This window comes from Poecilia formosa, unplaced genomic scaffold (genome assembly GCF_000485575.1).
Source record: "Poecilia formosa unplaced genomic scaffold, Poecilia_formosa-5.1.2 Scaffold114, whole genome shotgun sequence".
Taxonomy (NCBI): Eukaryota; Metazoa; Chordata; class Actinopteri; order Cyprinodontiformes; family Poeciliidae; genus Poecilia; species Poecilia formosa.
In genome coordinates this window covers 1,086,275-1,104,850 of record NW_006800053.1, presented here as the reverse complement: position 1 = coordinate 1,104,850, position 18,576 = coordinate 1,086,275, and the positions used below count along the sequence as shown (strand labels likewise).

The 18,576-nt window shown below is 41.0% G+C and overlaps 1 protein-coding gene across 1 annotated transcript in view; it reads left to right on the top strand.

Annotated features, from left to right (window-relative positions):
- Window positions 1-18,576, top strand: part of smurf2 (SMAD specific E3 ubiquitin protein ligase 2) — a 70,654-nt gene that overhangs the window by 41,269 nt on the left and 10,809 nt on the right. The window contains exons 5-12 of the mRNA XM_007560295.2: window positions 2,916-2,981; window positions 4,167-4,251; window positions 4,430-4,513; window positions 4,811-5,025; window positions 7,500-7,584; window positions 10,436-10,594; window positions 10,689-10,736; window positions 16,544-16,745. Coding sequence (XP_007560357.1) covers window positions 2,916-2,981; window positions 4,167-4,251; window positions 4,430-4,513; window positions 4,811-5,025; window positions 7,500-7,584; window positions 10,436-10,594; window positions 10,689-10,736; window positions 16,544-16,745 — 944 coding nt within the window. The remainder of the gene's footprint in view (window positions 1-2,915; window positions 2,982-4,166; window positions 4,252-4,429; window positions 4,514-4,810; window positions 5,026-7,499; window positions 7,585-10,435; window positions 10,595-10,688; window positions 10,737-16,543; window positions 16,746-18,576) is intronic.

The window sequence follows — 18,576 nt, the reverse complement described above, 5'->3', positions numbered from 1 at the left end:
TTCGAGGCAGGTAAATTTTCCTCGAGGAATTTTAGTAATCGAGGTACTCGAATCATTCGAGGAATCGTTTCAGCCCTAGTTGAAATCGAACTTTTGATCCCAAGACAAGTACTTTACCCACAGAGCCACGGTCGACCCCCACATCATATCGTTTATCGTGATGCATTTGTTGTAATAATTTTATCGCAATAAATTTCAATTAGTAACTGTCGGTATTGTCATGATTGATAGTTTTACTGTTTACTTCACTGCTTGTTCAATGAAAACGTCAATAAATACCAATAAATTTGCAAATCCCTTCGCAGTTTAGCGATGCCAATCACACTTCTTTACGTGACTGGTGTCCCAAAGAAGCGAGTTGCAAATGATAATGATTTTCAAAAGCAGCTTTTGTGCTTTTGGGGTGATAATTGGTGTGACGCAAAGAGATAAATAGTTCTTATTGTCACTTTTATCGCTATTGCGATAATATGGCTAAATGTTGCCCACCCATAACCGAAACATCAATACAACATTAAGGAGAAGTTGCAGATAACGTCCCAATCTACTCGGTGCGTCTGACAGCAGCCAAACTGGACTGTGAAAAGTCCAGTTTGGCCAGAACAGGAAGAGCCGTTCAGCATCGCCCTGCAATTACAGTAAAAAAAAAAATGCCTCATGTCCGAAGCTAGCCGGGTGAACGAGACGGAGGCTTCTGCAAAACGTCTTCCTCTGAAGGCCAGGGCCGGACAGATTTAGCTGACAACACGGCAGCAGTCTGGAGGTTGTGTTTTGAGCTGGTACCTGCTCTGTGGGTCTGCGGTCTTGTTGGCTGAACTGGGAAAGAATCCCATAACTTTTCCTAGAAACTCCTGACACGGTTTTCCTGAAGCGACACAGGAAACCTGAAGTTTATGCAGCAGCTGTGAGTGGTTTGCTTTTGCATTTCCCACTTTTTTTTCCCTCTCCTGGCCTAGTCCTCGCCCCTCGGTTTCCCCTCCAGTCTCGTCCATGAGGTGGCAGAATGTGTGTGAGTGAGTGCGTGCGCGCGCACACACACACACACACACACACACACACACAAACGAAATGCCATTGTGACTAACCTCCATCTCCGTCTGCCGATCTAGACAACCGGTCATTTTGCACAGACATACATAATTGTACAGCTATTTATGTTTAAGCGCAGATTTGTAGTTTTTTCTCTGTTGTGGTCTTCGTCATTCTTGTTTTTCCTGCATTTACCGTCACTTGCCCCTCCACAAGCCCTGGAAATGGCATCGACTGCAACATTGGTGTATAATTGCAGAGTGTCTTTGCTTCTCTGGAGCAGTTATGTATAACTGCACAAACTTAATAGTTCTTGTGAAATTATTCACACACCTAAAACATTTTCACATTCTGTTCACTGGGGGGCGCACCGGTTGTAGTTTTCTGTTCGACCACAGATCTTTATAAAGCCCGACTGATTCCGATATTGGCCGATACCGTTTTTTTTAAAACATTTTTTAATAGCTGACGCTGTGACATGGCATCTTAGTTGGCAACAGCAGCTGATTTTTCACACCTTTTCGGAGGTTGGCAGGATCACTTGATCAGATCGGTTTCACATCCAAGTATCAGCCGTTCACTCAAATGAAGGAAATCAGAGCCTGTCAATTGGTGCGCTCCGAGCTACATCCACAAGTTTAATAACACATCATTATGAGGAAAAATGCATGTAATTCTAATTTTGGGGGGATCAGTCTCATGTGTTTTTCTTATGAGGTAAAGGTCACAGGAAATTTTAAAATATAACTAGATAATTATGTGTTATTGGAGGACATTATTAAAAAATACCTAAACACCAACTATAAAGTCTTAAAAATGACACCGGAGGGCCAAAGTTGTACCATTATTTAATCGCGGTTGGGGAAGGTTCAAAGGGTCACACAGGTTGGACCCCCCCCCTGTCATAAACCATCTACCCATCCAATTAGCAATGATGCCCTACTTTTGTGTTGAGCTTTCATTAAAAAAAAAAAATCCCAGTAAAATATACGTTTGTGATTGTCCAAAGAATATGAATAGTTTCCCAGAGAATATTCTTTTTAAAAAGTATGTTTGTTTTTTCTTGTTTGTTTTTCCGGTGTACGCGTTTTCTGTTTTGTTTCGTCCTGCTGGCTGCTGACCTTCCACCAGCCTTGTAACGATTTCACCATTTTGATCCCTGTTTAGTCTAGACGGACATCCTGAGCTGATCTGCATGACACCCAGACAGGAGAAAACAGATAGTGGCATTTTTTCATGTCTGGAGGCAACTTGGACTTTTTTTTTTCTTTGCTGTGTGTGTATTTTTTTTTTCTCTCTCTCCCTCTTTTTCTCCCTCGCTCTAAAATTCCACAGACTTTAAGCAAAAGTTCAGACAAAAGAGCTTCCAGACTTTGGCAGGGGGTTCATGTGCGCGCCGAGGCCGAGCGGAATGGCGCACGCCTCGTGCTGAAATCTGTCAAACATTTGACCCCGCCGCGTTTGAACCGAAGCCCGCGCCGTAGCGAAAGCCTCGGTGAGAATTTTACGGCCCGTGGCGGTTCCATCTGTATTCTGGCACGACCCTGAGCCGCGGCCTTTCAGACGGGAGGAATGAGAGATGGATAATGAGGGAGGGGGGCGGGGGGAGTCCGACTATTGAGTGATGTAAACGATACGCCGCCGTGGGACTCGTCCAAGCAGCGCGGAACGCGTCCAAACACATGCTGGTTTACATGTATCTCTCTCTCACATGAATCCTTTCTTCTCCTCCGGTCCCTTTCCAAATTGTTCTCCTCTCTCTCTCTCTCTCTCTCTCTCTCTCTCTCTCTCTCTCTCTCTCTCTTTTTATCTCTGTTTTCATTCCTGTCTGTCTGATTGTGCTGTTTTTCACTCATTACACTTCTTCTGTTTTTGATCTTCAACAGACCAGAGACTAGACTTGAACAAGCTGAGCCCCAACGACAGTGACACAGTCCGAGGGCAGATTGTAGGTAAGTGCGCCGAAGGAATCGACAGGAAAAATTCACGTTTTCTCAAATCACAGGATTTGATGGAAATCGGATTACAATTTCAGGCTACAAAAATGGGAAAAATCCAGCCTTTGATTTGAGTACGATGGAAAAAAATGATGGATTTAAGGCTTAGAGCTGGGAAGTGTGGTAGGCCTGCGTCCAGGAAACAAACTTTGCCGGACAATAAATTGTCCCAGAAGTTATTGCAATAAACGACAATATTGTTGCTTTGAGACCATTTTAAAGTAATATATTGGTATATTATACATCTGAGCTGCTCTTGCCATTTGAAGAAATGCACCACTTCTAAAACCAACCAATCAGAGCCAGGAGGAGGGTCTCAGTGCTGTTAATCAACATCATGTACTCGCTGCTAAATGTGCTTATTATAGCAAAACAACTCGTTCTTACAGGAAAACTGTTTATCTCCCATCAACGGTGGCTATGCTAACTAGCCTTAACATTCACAACAGGCTAGGCTAGCATCAGCATAGCGGAGAGCAGAGGACGAGCAGCGCCACACAAGATTGTGATTGACAGCACTAAGACCCGCCTCCTGGCTCTGATTGGTTGTTTCTAGATGGCACCAGGAGAGCTTAGAGGGGCTCAGTATTTTTCACTGATTATATGTCTTATACCAAACTGTCACAACATGATGATAGTTTCAACAAATATGCAAAAAATATTGTTTTATACATTTATACATTACATTCTGCAGCTTTAATATTGATAAAAGTACCAGCTCCGCCGGCAGATTTTTTCACATATAGCAAGACATTTTTCCAAGTGAAATAACCTACCAGTGGAACTCGTGCTTTTTATTATTATTATTATTATTATTATTATTATTATTATTATTATTTCTTAAGTTACGAATAAGTTAGCTTTGTCCTATTCGAAGTGTATCAATATATTTGTCCTAGAAACCAGATCAAAAATATTTGGTAAGATTGTGTTTTTGCAGTGTGGAAAAAATCCACCTCCATTGCTTTTTTCCAAGTTTTGGATTTTGATTTTAGCCATTTTCCTGATTTTTTGTTTGTTTGTTTTATAAACCTACACCGTTTTTTTTTTTTCATCCTTTTGTTTTTCATTTTTATCAAATCTGGTATCTGCTGTCTAGTAACCCTAGCATTTGCATCTGCCTGCCATGTGTTCCTGCAGTGAGCCTGCAATCGAGGGACCGCATCGGCACCGGAGGCCCCGTGGTGGACTGCAGTCGGCTGTTCGACAACGATCTTCCAGATGGGTGAGTGAGGGCGAAGCCTCTTCGGTTTCTCTCTCAGCCGCTGCGAGTCGAACACAACCACTCGCTCGCTCACTCGCTCGCACGGCGCATTAATGCAGAACCGATGTAAGAATGCGAGTTTGGTGTGTCAGCTCACCGCCGCGCCCCTGTGTGTCTGTGTGTGTGTTTCTGTCGCCAGCTGGGAGGAGAGGAGGACGGCGTCTGGACGGATCCAGTACTTGAACCACATCACACGCACCACGCAGTGGGAGAGGCCGACCAGGTGAGTTGGAATCCCAAACCTGGACTTCTTTAGCGTCAAACAGCGGGAGGTCCGAGGATGGAGAACCTCGCCATCTGACCTCGGTTGATCCCCAATATAAAATAAAAATCTCAGGGAGAACCGAAGTGGGTTTCAGGGAAACGTAGTTGGAAAACGTGAAACATCTCCTTTTTCATCCTGAGGGAGAACGTTTCCATGGCACATATTTTACGTCTTCTCGCATTCTTTGTTTTATTCGTCACGTTCACTTCCTTCCCTCTCCTCCGCTCTCACCTCCTTCTTCCCTCCGACTCTCAGGCCCGCGTCGGAGTACTCCAGTCCCGGACGGCCGCTCAGCTGCATCGTGGACGAGAACACGCCTGTTAGCACGAACGGCGCCACGCCCACCACCGCATTGCCTCCGAGCGACGGCGACCAGCGGGCCCAGGAGAGGCGGGTGCGGTCGCAGCGGCACCGCAACTACATGAGCAGAACCCACCTGCACATGCACCCGGACCTTCCTGAGGGATACGGTGAGCGGAACAGCAACACCACATAAAACACACACACACACACACACACACTTTAACTTACAGCACTTTGCAGAACATCTTTGACGAGGTTGTTTTAACAGGTGAACAACTCTGATCTAAACCCCTGGTTGTCAAACGGTGCTACTTCTGCTACCAGAGCCCGATTTGCAAGGATGTGGTTCCCTGGGCTTGAGCCATTTTTGGTCACTGAGGGAAAAATCTGCTACTAATGCAACTTACAATATATTATTAATAGCTAGTCCTCTTCATAAGCAAGTATGAATTGATGCACGGTAGGTTTAATGCATCCTCTGAGCGTTGGCTCCATGTTGTTTCCAAACGAAACGTACTATAATTTCATAATTTTCAAATACTTCAGTTTTGTTTATAGTCGTAAAAATGACTAAATATTAAGTTGTGTGAGTTTTATGTAAAGTACAATAAAATTCTTCCAGAACAGGAACATTTAGTTCTTATTATTACTTGGAAACTGTGGAGTACTCATTACGTTTATAAATTCAAAACACACTTAGAAAGTCCAGAGAATATTTACTGATTTAGCAACCCCAAAAAATTAGAACAAACTTAAAATCCAGAAAAACTGTAACAGCAACTACTTTTTAGACTCTTATTCTTCCAAACCAGAAAAAGAATTAGACCAGAAGATACATACATACTTGCGCTTATCTAGCAACCTGAACAGGAGGGTCTAGTTCACAAAATTTGGATAAACATGATTAGATTCTTTTCTTCTTTTGCTGAATTAAACCTGTTATTTTGTTTGTATTTCCTTTTAATTGCCTTGGTGCTGAAAATGTGCTATATAAATAAAATTACATGTCTTACCTTACAATGTAAAATATGTATTCATTAAAAATAAATTGCTGGATTCCCCAAAAAATTGGCGCCCTGGGCTTCTGCCCATTTATCCCCTCTAAGCTCTCCTCAGTGTGGTGCTTTTGCTGGCTTTTGTGAAAATTTAGTATTGTCCATTTACAATTTGAAAATAAAGTAAATTAGCTGTAATGTGGAGATAATAAACCAAAATAGTTAAAAAATGGACTAATTGTTTTAACGGCTGATTCTCATAAAGGAAGTGAACTCAGAACCATCCATCCATCCATTCATCCATTCATCCATTCATTCATTCATTCATTCATTGAGGTGCTGGTGCCCATCTCCAGCTAACGTTCCGGGCGAGAGGCGGGGTCACCCTGGACAGGTCGCCAGTCTGTCACAGGAACTCAGAACAAAGTCCAGTTTTTTCTTTTTTTAGCATTTTTGTGGCAAATTTGAAATAAACTCACAATAATGCGCCAAAATCTGTTGACTTTGTGTGAATTTCCGCAATCGCAGAATCACGAAAGAACCGATTGACAGAATCAGTTTTGATTTGATTGATAAAATGATATTTAAGCTTGAAAGCTCTGTTTATGTGTCGTCCCTTCAGAGACAAGCAGAAGAAGCTACAACAGGCTGAATTTGGCCTTGAGTTTGACACACTTGGTCTAATAGAAGTTGTTATAAGCTTGGCAGCCGCCACTCTGCCCTCTTCCCCTCCTCCTCTTTCAGCCCACAGTGAAACAGATGCATTCATGTAAAAGATAGTGCAGAGACAAGCTGCAGTCTCTCCCTAAAGTCCGGGGAAGGTTTGTTTTTCCTCACGGTGAAGGAGGAACTGTAACGCATCGCTGAGATTAGGAGGCTCTCCGTCGCAGTCTACTCCTTTAGATAGGCCGTCTAATTTATTTATCTGACAATAAATTAGCACGATAGACTCGTGGGAATACACACAGTCACTTTTGTTCTGAATATGCAGAATCAGGATCTGGTCGTTTCTTTTTATATTTCTATATTTTAAACAAAAAAACACAGGTGAATCAAAAATGATTCAGCATGAATGCTGCACTGCAGTCGCTCCTTTGCGCGGTGGAAAACATTAGAGGGGAAGGTGTAACCGGACCCAGAGGGTACTTCCTGTGCCCTGCGGTCTCGCAGCTCGGTGTTGGGATATCGTAACAGTCCTGGCATGTCTGAGAAAACATTTTTCTGGCTTAACGGGGCGAGCGATGATACGCTTCACCCCCCTCCGCCCTTGATTCCTGGAACCTCATGAGAAGCATTTCGTGATGCAGCTCTTGACAGGAACAGGAAGGTGGACGCAGTGAAGACGGTGGCAGAGGACAGGAAATCTCCATCGGGCAGTGATGAATGAGCTCACCAACTGAAAACTCAGACGTCCCTCCTGCCTCTCCCCCTCCGCCACGTCTCGTCTCTCACCTCCTCCCTGCCGGCCGCCATTTGGGATCTCGGCCGACTCGAGCCGTCCTTTCATCTCCCATCTGTCAGATCGCTCTCGTACGCTGACAGATTGGGTACAAGCTGTCTGCACGTGGAATATAAATTCAACTTCGGAGAAGTGCTTTTAATTGACGCGATTAACCCCTTTAAATTTTGTCGATGTCTTTTCACAGAGCAAAGGACGACGCAGCAAGGTCAAGTTTACTTCCTGCACACTCAGACGGGTGTCAGCACATGGCATGACCCCAGAGTACCCAGGTATGAGTCACGCAGTCACCACTACCGTTTTCTACTTCACATCTAACATTTTCATTTAGCTCTTAACTAGAACTGAAACGATTAATCAAATTAATCGCAGTGAATCGATTATTGAATAGTCAACTAGTTTAGCAATCAATTAATCAGATTAATTGTGATTAATCGATTATTGAAGTAATTATCAACTTGTTTAGCAATTGATTAATCGGCTTAATCGTGATGAATCGATTATTGAAGTAATTATCAACTTGTTTAGTAATCAATTAATCAGATTAATCATGATTAATCGATTATTGAAGTAATTATCAACTTGTTTAGTAATTGATTAATCGGCTTAATCGTGATGAATCGATTATTACAATAATTGTCAACTAATTTAGTCATCAATAAATTGTTAACTGGAGCTTAGAGACTCAAAAACATCTGTGCGCTCTGATTGGTCATAAGTTTACTCTGAGCGAGTCACGTCACATAGAGCTTCCATATGTCGTCTTAAATCAAAAGGCCATTTTAAATCATTGGGGGGTTTTTTCATTAAAGCATCCAACTTTTACATCCTAATATTTCAGTCGATGGGGGCGCAACGTGGCTGAGAATAAATATAAAATAAAAGATGAAACCAGCGCAGCAGATGTTTCGACTATTGGTCTGTTTAATAACGACGTGCATGCGAAGATTTCCGCCGCCTCTGTTTCGCCGCTCTCCATGGAAACCAAAGGTGTTTACATCAATTTACAAACAGCGCGATGGCCGGCGTCGACGGATATATCATGTTGTCGGCTCCTATTTCACAGCGAGTTCCGATGCAAACGCACACGCTGACATGTGCAGCGTCCATTTTCCCCACTCCCACATAAACACACTTTGATTGTCCTCAGTGGAGTCTGATGTTGAGTCGTATGGAAAATTATAATATGAACAACCACACTAAAAATCACACCAAAGAAATCTCAGCGAAGAATTGGAATTGAGTGTGAAGAGCAGCACCAAGATTAACAAATACTTTTTGTCTTAGTTTCTTGTGCAAATATCTTCTTATACTTTAAGTAAGACAAAAATCCTATACAGATAACTATTCATTAATATTGAAAACATTTACTAGTTCCACTGCTGGATTATTTCACCTTTAACAAGACATGTTTCATATGTTTTAAGAGAGAAAATCTACAAGTGGAACTAGTACTTTTTTTAAAATTAATATTAAGAAATTATTGACTGAAGCTTCTGTGTGTTGCTGAAATGTAAGTTGTGAGTTAGTTTTGTCTTTTCTCAAGTGCACCAACATATTTGCACTACAAACTAGACTAAAAATACTTGGTAAGATTTTGTGTGTTAGCAGTGAAGTGTAAATGTTGTCTTAGATCGTTGGGAAAAACTTTTTTTTTTTTAAATCAAATCCACATGTTGCCAAGTTTCTAATATTCCTTTTTTTCTGTCAAATTCCAGGATTATATTTGCCTGTTTTGCAACGCGGTTCTCTTAAAAAGCAGTGGACTTGGCTTGGATTGACTATCCTTTTGGTCCAGACTGCACTTTGAGGATTTGCTTGTCTACATTTTCGATGCCTGTAAAAAACATTTTTCCTGTGCTGTGGCAGCGTTACCCGACCCGCGTCACGTCAAACAAACCCTGCGGGACGCGTACCTGGGGCGGTCCCAGCTGCCCCTGTCGGATGCTCCCAGGCATGTGGGTCGTGTCGATTACAGCAGCCCAGAAGAATGCGCATGCAAAATATCTGCACATGCTTTTCAAAAACATGCCTCGGTGCACTCCCTTTAATAAAACTTGATCGATCGCGTCTCCCATGTGCTGAATATGGATTACCTTTTTCATAACCCTTCTGGTCACGCAGCAGCTTACCGTGAGCTGCACTCGTCCTGAATCTAGTTTGTTACCAACTGCTGAAAGTTTGAGGGGATTTTTTATTTTATTTTTTTGCTCCCTGTTTCGCCTGTAAACAGAAATAATTAAAAATTCCAAAAATCTTAGAGTTTTTTAGTCTAGTATCTAGTGAAAACATCTTGGCACATTTGAAATAAGACAAAACTAACACACAAGTAACATTTTCAATAAGTTTTTTAATATTGACGAAAAAGTACTAGTTTCACTATTTCAATTGTAGCTGGGGATGCACCGATCCAGTGATTTCACTTCCGATACCGATATCTGAGGTTTAGTATCGGTCCGTACCGATCCGTTCCAGAAAAGCAGTGCTGAATACACTAAAAATGTTTCTTTTTTTAAAACAGACAAAAAAATTTACTGAATTACAAATTTATTTGATAACTCTGCATCTGTATGGCAACTTAAATACACCAACAGCTTCACTAGCCTGGTCAAACAAGCAAAACAACAACTTTAATTTGTTCAGTAAGTCCAGTTATGGCTCCGAACAGACAATGTAAAATAAATTATACTAAAACTACCTTGGTGACACAAAAAACAAACTGCAACAAATCTTCTTTCCAGGTATTCAGAAAGTGCAATTCGGAATTTCAAATATAATGTAAAATAAATAATAAAGCATGATTGCTCTAGAAATTTTTTCAGTATCAAGACCGATGCAGATATTAATATTGGAATACTTATACCAACATTTTTTGCATGTTATATGTGAAATAATCTATCAGTGGAACTAGTACATTTTTGATTAATATTACAAATTATTGACTTAAAACAAGCTCCTGTTTCTTTCTTAAAAGTTAATTGTAAGTTAGACCAAAAACACCTGGTGACATTTTGTGTTTTTGCAGTGAGCATTCGGCTCCGTTTCAAGTTTGATTGAAAGAGGTAGTAAACAATCATTTTCTTTTATTCTAAAACCTGGTTTTGCTCCTCCGTTGCACCTCAGAGACCTCAGCAATGTGAACTGTGAGGAACTCGGTCCGCTGCCGCCGGGATGGGAGATCCGTAACACGGCCACAGGGAGGGTCTACTTTGTCGACCACAACAACCGAACCACGCAGTTCACCGACCCGCGCCTCTCCGCCAACCTGCATCTAGTCCTAAAGTAAGAGCTGGGCTTTATTCCTCCCAATAACACACAAGCAAGTAAAAAAAAAAAAAACGAGATGAGAAATTGTTTTTATTTTTGTTTTATTTAGTCCAAGTTCCAACGGTTCTCGAGGAAGCAGTGAGAGTCAAAACGTCAGGTAAGGACCAGCCCCTACGTCTGACCGACGGTTTTACACCAGAATATCGTTCCAAAGTGTGTTGACCACCGGAGCCAGTGGGCCATTAGAATACAGGCACACACACACACACGCACACACACAGAAATGTATACATATTACAGGCTTTCCACATCCTTTTCTTTCCTCCTGACATTTCAGAAATTCTTCAGAGGTTTTAATCATGAAAGCGTTTTTAGCACACGATCCATCACGAAGCTGTCTTTGGCCGGACATCAAATAGCCGAGTGAAAACCGATGTGCGTGTGTGTGTGTGTGTGTGTGCCAGGAGCGTCTCATGTCCAGGAAACGGAGACATACATCCTGTGCCCAAGTCAATGAACGAGCTGGATTTGAGCATCTATGCTGTGTGCAGGTAGCAACACGGTCTCCGAGCGACGGAGGGCAGCTATTTGAAAAAAGAAACGTAAACTTTTTAAAAATCTTTTTATCTTTTTTTATGGCTGAAAGAGAGTTGAGGTTGTGCTAATTTTTGCGTTTGAAAAGTCGCTAAGTCGACAACAATGTGGCGATTATTATTAACCAACAGAGCTAAAGGGGGCAATCGCTGATTTTAGACGTTTGTGGAAGTAGATGAGATCGGTTTCACGTCCAAGCCGATTTCCGACCACCCGAAGTTGAGGAAATCGGAGCAGATTTATCGATGCGCACAGAAACCTTCCACCTCTGTCTTTTCTTTAAAAGTCTCACGCTTTTGTCCCGCAGGAGACGTCTTGCCTCGACATCATCACCGTATCTTGCAACGAGTATTGAGCCTAAAGTTCGGAAGTTGCGATAGGATATAACCGGAGCCTGCGTCAACCTGTTGTGTTTATATTAACAGCACATCGTATGATCTACTGCCTCTTCTGTTTAGCTTCAGAGCGAACTCTGAAGGGACTCTCAAGCTTGTGACAAACGTCTGGAAAATCCATCAGTCCTCCTGGTTCCCTGTCAAGACATCTGCCTTTTATCAGGCTGGAGATTGTAGACATTTTCACCTCTCATGTGCCGTCATCCCGCAAAAATGTCAGATATATATGATGTCCATCAAAGTTGCAATTTACAGTGCTGCATGGTTTTGGTTAAGACGTTCCCCGGCGCTGTTGCCGTCTTGCTCCCTTCTCTGGTCGAGGTCAGCGTCCAATAGGTAACCGAATCCACGTCTGCTTTTTCTTTTCTCTCCCTCCTTCTCTCTCCCAAGACCTGACTGTGGGATTCACGTGAGAAAAGAATGTCTACTTCTCTTGGAGATGTTTGTGATTGATTAAAGTGTGTCGGGGTTGCGTTCAGGTAACATGTTCCAGTCACTCGTCAATAAGCGGCTGGAAAGAGAACAGAGAGAGAGAGAGAGCGGCAACGTTTGTTTTATGGGTGAGAGAGCTGCTCCGCTCCTCTCCTTCCCTCCCCGCCGTGTTTGGGTGCTGTCAGCAGAGTAACCTTCGCGCCTCCCCCCGTCTGCTCCTCGGTCTAGTCGGCAGGAAATAAAGGGATTCATGAGGAGGGCTCGAGCGTCCTATGGGGGCCATGTGGCGTTCTGGGATGGCAGGAAGTGATTCCATTATGCTGCACCAGACCCCAGAAACCAAACTCTGGGACTTTTCTATAGAAAAATGGCCACTGTGGTGAGGTGGAATGCAGTCTGTTGGGTGGGTGGATACATTAAAGGCTGAACCGACTCTTTACAACTGGGATCTGTCTGGATGTCATTTGTTACCACTTCCAGTTAGTTTTTTTTTTCTCTATTTAATAGGAGCTGCATAGTGGCAACTAGCCGTAAATCAGTAAGATGGTAAATATTGTAACCTTGGCAGTAGAGATGGAAGTTATCGATTAATTAATAAGCAAATATTTTTTCTCTCTTATCAAGAGGGCCCACCGTCTCCGTTTTTCATATGCTGAATTAAAAAAAAAATCATTACATTTTGATATTATTTTGTGTCTGCTGTACTAAATACTGATTGAACAAACAACAATTTGTGGTTTTATCACATTAAACTTAAGCATAGTCACAAAATATAACAAAATAGGAACTTATTAGGTTGCTTAATAGAAAAATAGAAGATGAAAGGAATGTGAAACCCTTCATTTCCCATGAACAGAGAGATGTGCATACGCTGCTCCACTTTAATTAGCTCTATTAAAGTGAAACTTAAGGAGCTTGTCGAGCGTTTATATTTCTAAACAGAAGTGCATAAAGTGCATTTTGCATCCCACACAGGACCCTGGACCTTTTCTCTTCCTGAATCTCCCCGCCATCTTTATTCCTGGCTCCGTTTAAGGATGACCAGCGGCGCCCTCTACTGGATGGCGGCCAAACTACAACACTAACAGAAGATCTCTGTTAGTGTTATTAATGGATTGGAACTAATTTTAACAAACTAACAAATCGATTAATCCACTACTAATCACAATTAGATTAATTGTTTGCATCCCTACTTGGCAACAGTTTAATCTTTACTTTATATGAATAACTGAATAATGTGTTCAGCTTTCGACTTCAGGGTCAACATGTATTCTAACATTGACTATGATCTCCAAGCGACGGCCCGATGACAACTCTGGTTTCTGCACCTCTATTAGTATTAGAAAGATCTTTAAAAGCAAACTAAATACAGCTAGTGATTTCAGAACTGCTTTCACTTAGAGATGCTCCGAGAAATCAGCTGCTGTCCAGAATTATGTGGTTTTATTCTCAGCAGGTCATATTGATGATCAGCAAGTCAGAACCTGGAGGCCCGCCTGCCCATACCTAACGATATAGTGCAAAAAAAAATAAAAAAAAAATTATATATATATAGATATAGATATCAGTGACGTGCGGTGAGGTTCATTGCTGGTGAGGCACTGACTTACGACTATATAGACGCCATGTATGTTATTTGACGTACAGACATTTCGCGAAGGCATACAACTCTGGGGGGCAAAAAGACTAATCTTTTACATGTCATCCATAGCCGCGTTAACTCAGTGAAACTTAGAAATGTAGGCATTAATTTTGTGCTATGAACCACAGCAAAGGGAAAGAGGTATTCGCCACGCTACACGCAGACTCGTTGCCATAGCAACTGACAACATGTTTTAGGATTTAACACTAAAAAAACTAGATTAGCTACCGCTTCTACTTTACTGAATTACTTGGACATCCAAACTGTAGCCCACAAAACGCACATTTCATTAAAAAAAACTAAACCAAAACATCTTATTGCTGTCTTACCTTTATGTATCAATGAAATCTATGCACCGCTAATTCTGCACAAAAATATCCGGTCATCCAAAGCCAAGTCTATCCTCGGCATGTCTTTTCTACTCCGTTTGAGAATCATCAAACTGTCTCGAAGCAAAACTTTCAGCTCCGGTGTTGGTCTTCCTTTAGTTANTTATGAAGATTGAGTTGTCAGTGAATTGTTGCCACCCGTGTAGTTTTGGTTGTTCTCATCGTCATCGATTTTAAAAATAGTTTCTCTCTAACTTTGGTTTGTTTTTCCCCCTTTCCCAGCTGTCGTTCTTGTGAACAATATCAATTCCCCCTCCGTCGTTGTAAGAAACTTTCTGCAATAATTTGGACTGGAAGCAGAAAGGCGTGTCTCAGAGATTTTTCTTTGGATATTTCATTGAAGACAAATGTTTTTGAGTCATGGATCAAGGTGTTGTGGACAGTCCTGTCATCCTCGTTATCAAGGCTCCCAACCAGAAGTACGATGACCAGACAATCAACTGCTTCCAGAACTGGACCGTGGAAAAGCTCAAAGCCCACCTGTCTGATGTGTACCCTAGCAAACCCGTAAGTTGTTTTTCTTAATAATATAGCAATATACCAAAGATCATTCTTAAATAACAAGATTATGTTTAATTTTTCCTGATCTCAATTCCTATTTCGTTGTTTAATCACCAACCTTTTTTTTAATTATACGTTTCATTTAAGATATTGCTATAAAATCTGGTTATATTTTATTCTTTATTTTATTGTCAGTTAATAGACTTGTGGTGGTACCTAATTAAGCTAAGGGTTAAACTACAAATCCTTGTAATTTTGCATATATAACACACAATTTAAATGTCAGCTCTGCTTCAAAAAGACAAAAAAAAAACAAAAAAAAACTGAAAATTACAACGCAAACAATAAATCTGACCATCAAAGTTATATAAAGATTTAAAAACTACAACGGTCCATCACAAAATGTGACACTGGTAAAAAAAAAAAACACTGTACATTATATACATAAGCGAAATTATGGAAAATCAGTCGATATATTAAATGTTTTTTAGCCATTTTATCGCCGGCGTACAGACAGGAGGAGCATGCTCTCATAGAATGGCAGAATTAGCGAAAGGTTGCACAATCCCAGGAGAGGCTCAGCTCACTGCTGCCTCACCGGCTTCGCTTCTGAGCATTTGAATGGGAAAATGCGAAAATCCAGCGATTTTGAAGAAAAAAAAATCATCAGAATTGGGTAAGCTAAGTAAAAAATAGGTACTTTATAGTACAAACCACAAGGTGAAAATAGCAATATAAATGATTTTATTATTATATATTATTTTTCCATGACGACAGGTGGGGCTCTGCCTCACCTGCCTCCCCTGACCGCACGTCACTGATATATATATATATATAATATTATGTCTGTGTGTCATAATCTGTTTCTTGAAGGAGTCATCTTTTTTTTAAAATCTATTTATAGTTACCTCTGTGCCAACACTTGTTCAGTTTTTATTTTTAGATTTCCTGTGATGCAGAGAGAGAGAAAACTGAAACTCTGATTGTTTTACACAATTAAATTCTTAAATTATATAAAGATTTAGGAAACATATTTTGTCATTTGTTGGCTTTAAAGAGAAATTGGGATGCTTTACATGTTGACCTGAAGTCGCCTCAGAGTCCCTGATGTGGTTTCAACAGTAACCAGGTTATGATGTAATGTAAACATTACAGCCAGTGTTTTGGAAAATGGTTATAGGTTTTCAGAGTGGTTGATTTTTTTTTTTTTTTCCCCAAGATCTCAAAAAAAATTCTGAGCATCACTACCTTGTTTATTTTAAAGTCGCTTTTACAGGCTTCTCATAAATCATGAAAAATATATTTTTGTGTCAGTCCATCAACTCAAATGTTGGACCGTCTCTGGGAGTTAAGAGTACGAGTTGCCCCCTGCTGGTCGTTTTAAATAATGCATACTTTGGTGTTCATTTCTTTTAGTTACCTCGAGGGTTTTACAGTGTGCGAGTGTAATCTATTTTACTACAACACTTTTTCCAATTACATCCATTAAATTAGCTTAAGGTTGGCAAAGCACTTTAACAACACCACAGTTGGTGTGCTGTGGTGGCGTAGGGGCAAAGCACAGCCCACATATGGAGGCCTTAGTCCTCGACATGGCCGTCGCAGGTTCGATTTCCGACATTAGTATTATTATGCGACCTTTGCCGCATGTCTTCCCCATCTCTCACTTCCCACTTTCCTGTCAATTAACTATCAAATTAAGGCCACTAGAGCCAATAAAACCTTTAAAAAAAACACCACAGTAAACATTTAAAGTAGCAGCCATTGTTTTGTTTTTTGCTCTTTTAGAGAATTACATGGGATCACATGTGGCTGAAGGGCAATTTGTGGCCAATTTAAAACAAAAACACACACACAATTAATTTTATATTGATGAATCTTCTAATGTTTGATGTGTGAGTTTTATTTGTTTTCACTGAGTTAATTGGTTTGTAACCTCCTCCTGCCTCTGTTTGTGTTTTTCTTTCTCTCTCCCTGTTTTCCACCTGTGTGTCCGCCTGGTGGTTTCCAGCCGTCAGAACCAGACGAAGGACCAGGTCCAGCAGACCCTGGTGTCCCCGGGTCAGCTCCCAGAAGAGGCCGAGTGTCTCACCGTGCCCAAGTACAAGCGAGACCTGGTCCAGAAGCTGAAGATCCTGCGCCAGGAGCTGTCCCAGCAGCAGCCTCAGGCCGGCCACTGTCGCATCGAGGTGTCCCGCGAGGAGATCTTTGAGGTCAGCGCGCCACCTTAAGCCGTCTTGGACTGTAATCGCAAAGTAGAACGTACAGTGCCTTGTAAAAATGGTATTTATTCCCTAGAGGCGTTTCACATTTTGGCACATGACGATCCGCAAGCTGAATTTTATTGGGCACATACCGTCGTGGAGGGAAAATTGTGGACGGTTTTGAAATTTTTAGAATAAAAATGTGGAGCGTGTTGTTCTTATTTATAACTGCAACATTGCTCAGGTCTTCTGTGTATAAAACTTCATATTTTGACACCAAAATACTAGAAAAATAGTTTGGTCTCAGTCAGTCTGGTGTTTGTAAACATCAAACTTCAAGTCTTGCCACATATTCTCAATTGAATTTACATCTGGGCTTTGACTGGGTCATTGTGGATGCTATAAAGACTAAACCAGTAAATTTTGTTATAATCTTACCTGAGAACCGTCATTTCGTATTCCCTGTTTAACGGTCAGCTTTGTGTCGTCCAGGATTTATTAGTTATTAAACTTAATTTAAAGGAACTCAGTCTTTTAGCAGTTTTGCTGTTTTCTGGAAATTTGTTCCAGATTAGTGGAGTATAGAAAACAAATGCTGCTTCTCCATGTTTGGTTCTGGTTTTGGGGATGCAAATTAGACTAGAACCAGAAGACCTGAAGCTTCAGATTTGGTTTTGTAACACAACCGGACTTGATAGCGTTATCTCGACATGTCTGCTTGGTCTTCTTGATGCTGGTCATTCACCAGCAAACAAACAAAAAAAAAAAAACAATGATTCCTTCACAGAACATCTAGACTTACACTGAGAATAAATGGCACACAGCTGGACTCTGTTTACTAATATGTGGTTTCCGGAGCCGATTGTTTGCGCTGGATTTTGCTTAGCAGTATCCGGGTAAATGGGGCTAAATATAAATGCATGCATGACAGCTCGTCATGGAAAGAACATCCATACCGAAGAACATCCGGAATGGATGCTCTTCAATGTCACGGTTATGTCCTGATTTGTGTTGGTAAATCACAAAAAATCCAAACAAAAGTCTGTGGTTGTGACATGACAAAATTTGAAAACAGATTCTTAAAAAGTCTTAAAACGAAGTCTGTCTTTAAAGGCCTTCTCAAGTGAAGGCCTTTAAATGTCTTAAAGGCTTTAAAGAAATTGGCCTTAAATACATTAATCACAGGTTTTAAATTTTGTTGTGGGAGGACTATTTAATGTTGCATATTGTAAACGTATATATGTCTGTGTGGGGATTTTTTCTCCTGAGACTTTCCTGTCAGGCAAAAGTTTGAGTCGCACACAAACATCTTCACTTCTTGCCGTGACTCGTGGAGGCTGAGGCTACCGCTAACTAGCTGCTAGTTTGCTAAATTAGCAAGTGTCTATGCCTGCTAATATAGCAGCAAGCAGATACTCTTGCTGCACATGCTGGTTTGATGAGGTTTTTTTTTAATCCCTCAAGTATATATTTGTTTTTTTGAAATATCGGTATCAGCTAGTTAATTCTAGTGTTAGCTAGCTATTAACTAGCTAGCATTTTTATGTCTAGAATGAGTAAGTTCAAATTTCTCGCCAGTTATTTTGGACATTTGTTTTCACCACTAGCTGTATTTTGTTGAGGTTAGAGGTTCATTATGTGCAAAACAAAAACCTGCTAGGCTGCTAACAGAACCCAGAAATTTCACTGTTTTGTTTCTATGCTTGTGTTACTGTTTGTTTATCAGCAGGTTGTCTCCACAGCAGACACTCAGACTCACTGTATTTATTTCAACAAGAGATAAAAAAAAATCTTTACACAAACTGTAAAGAGCAGCACAGCTTAACTTATATACCAATAA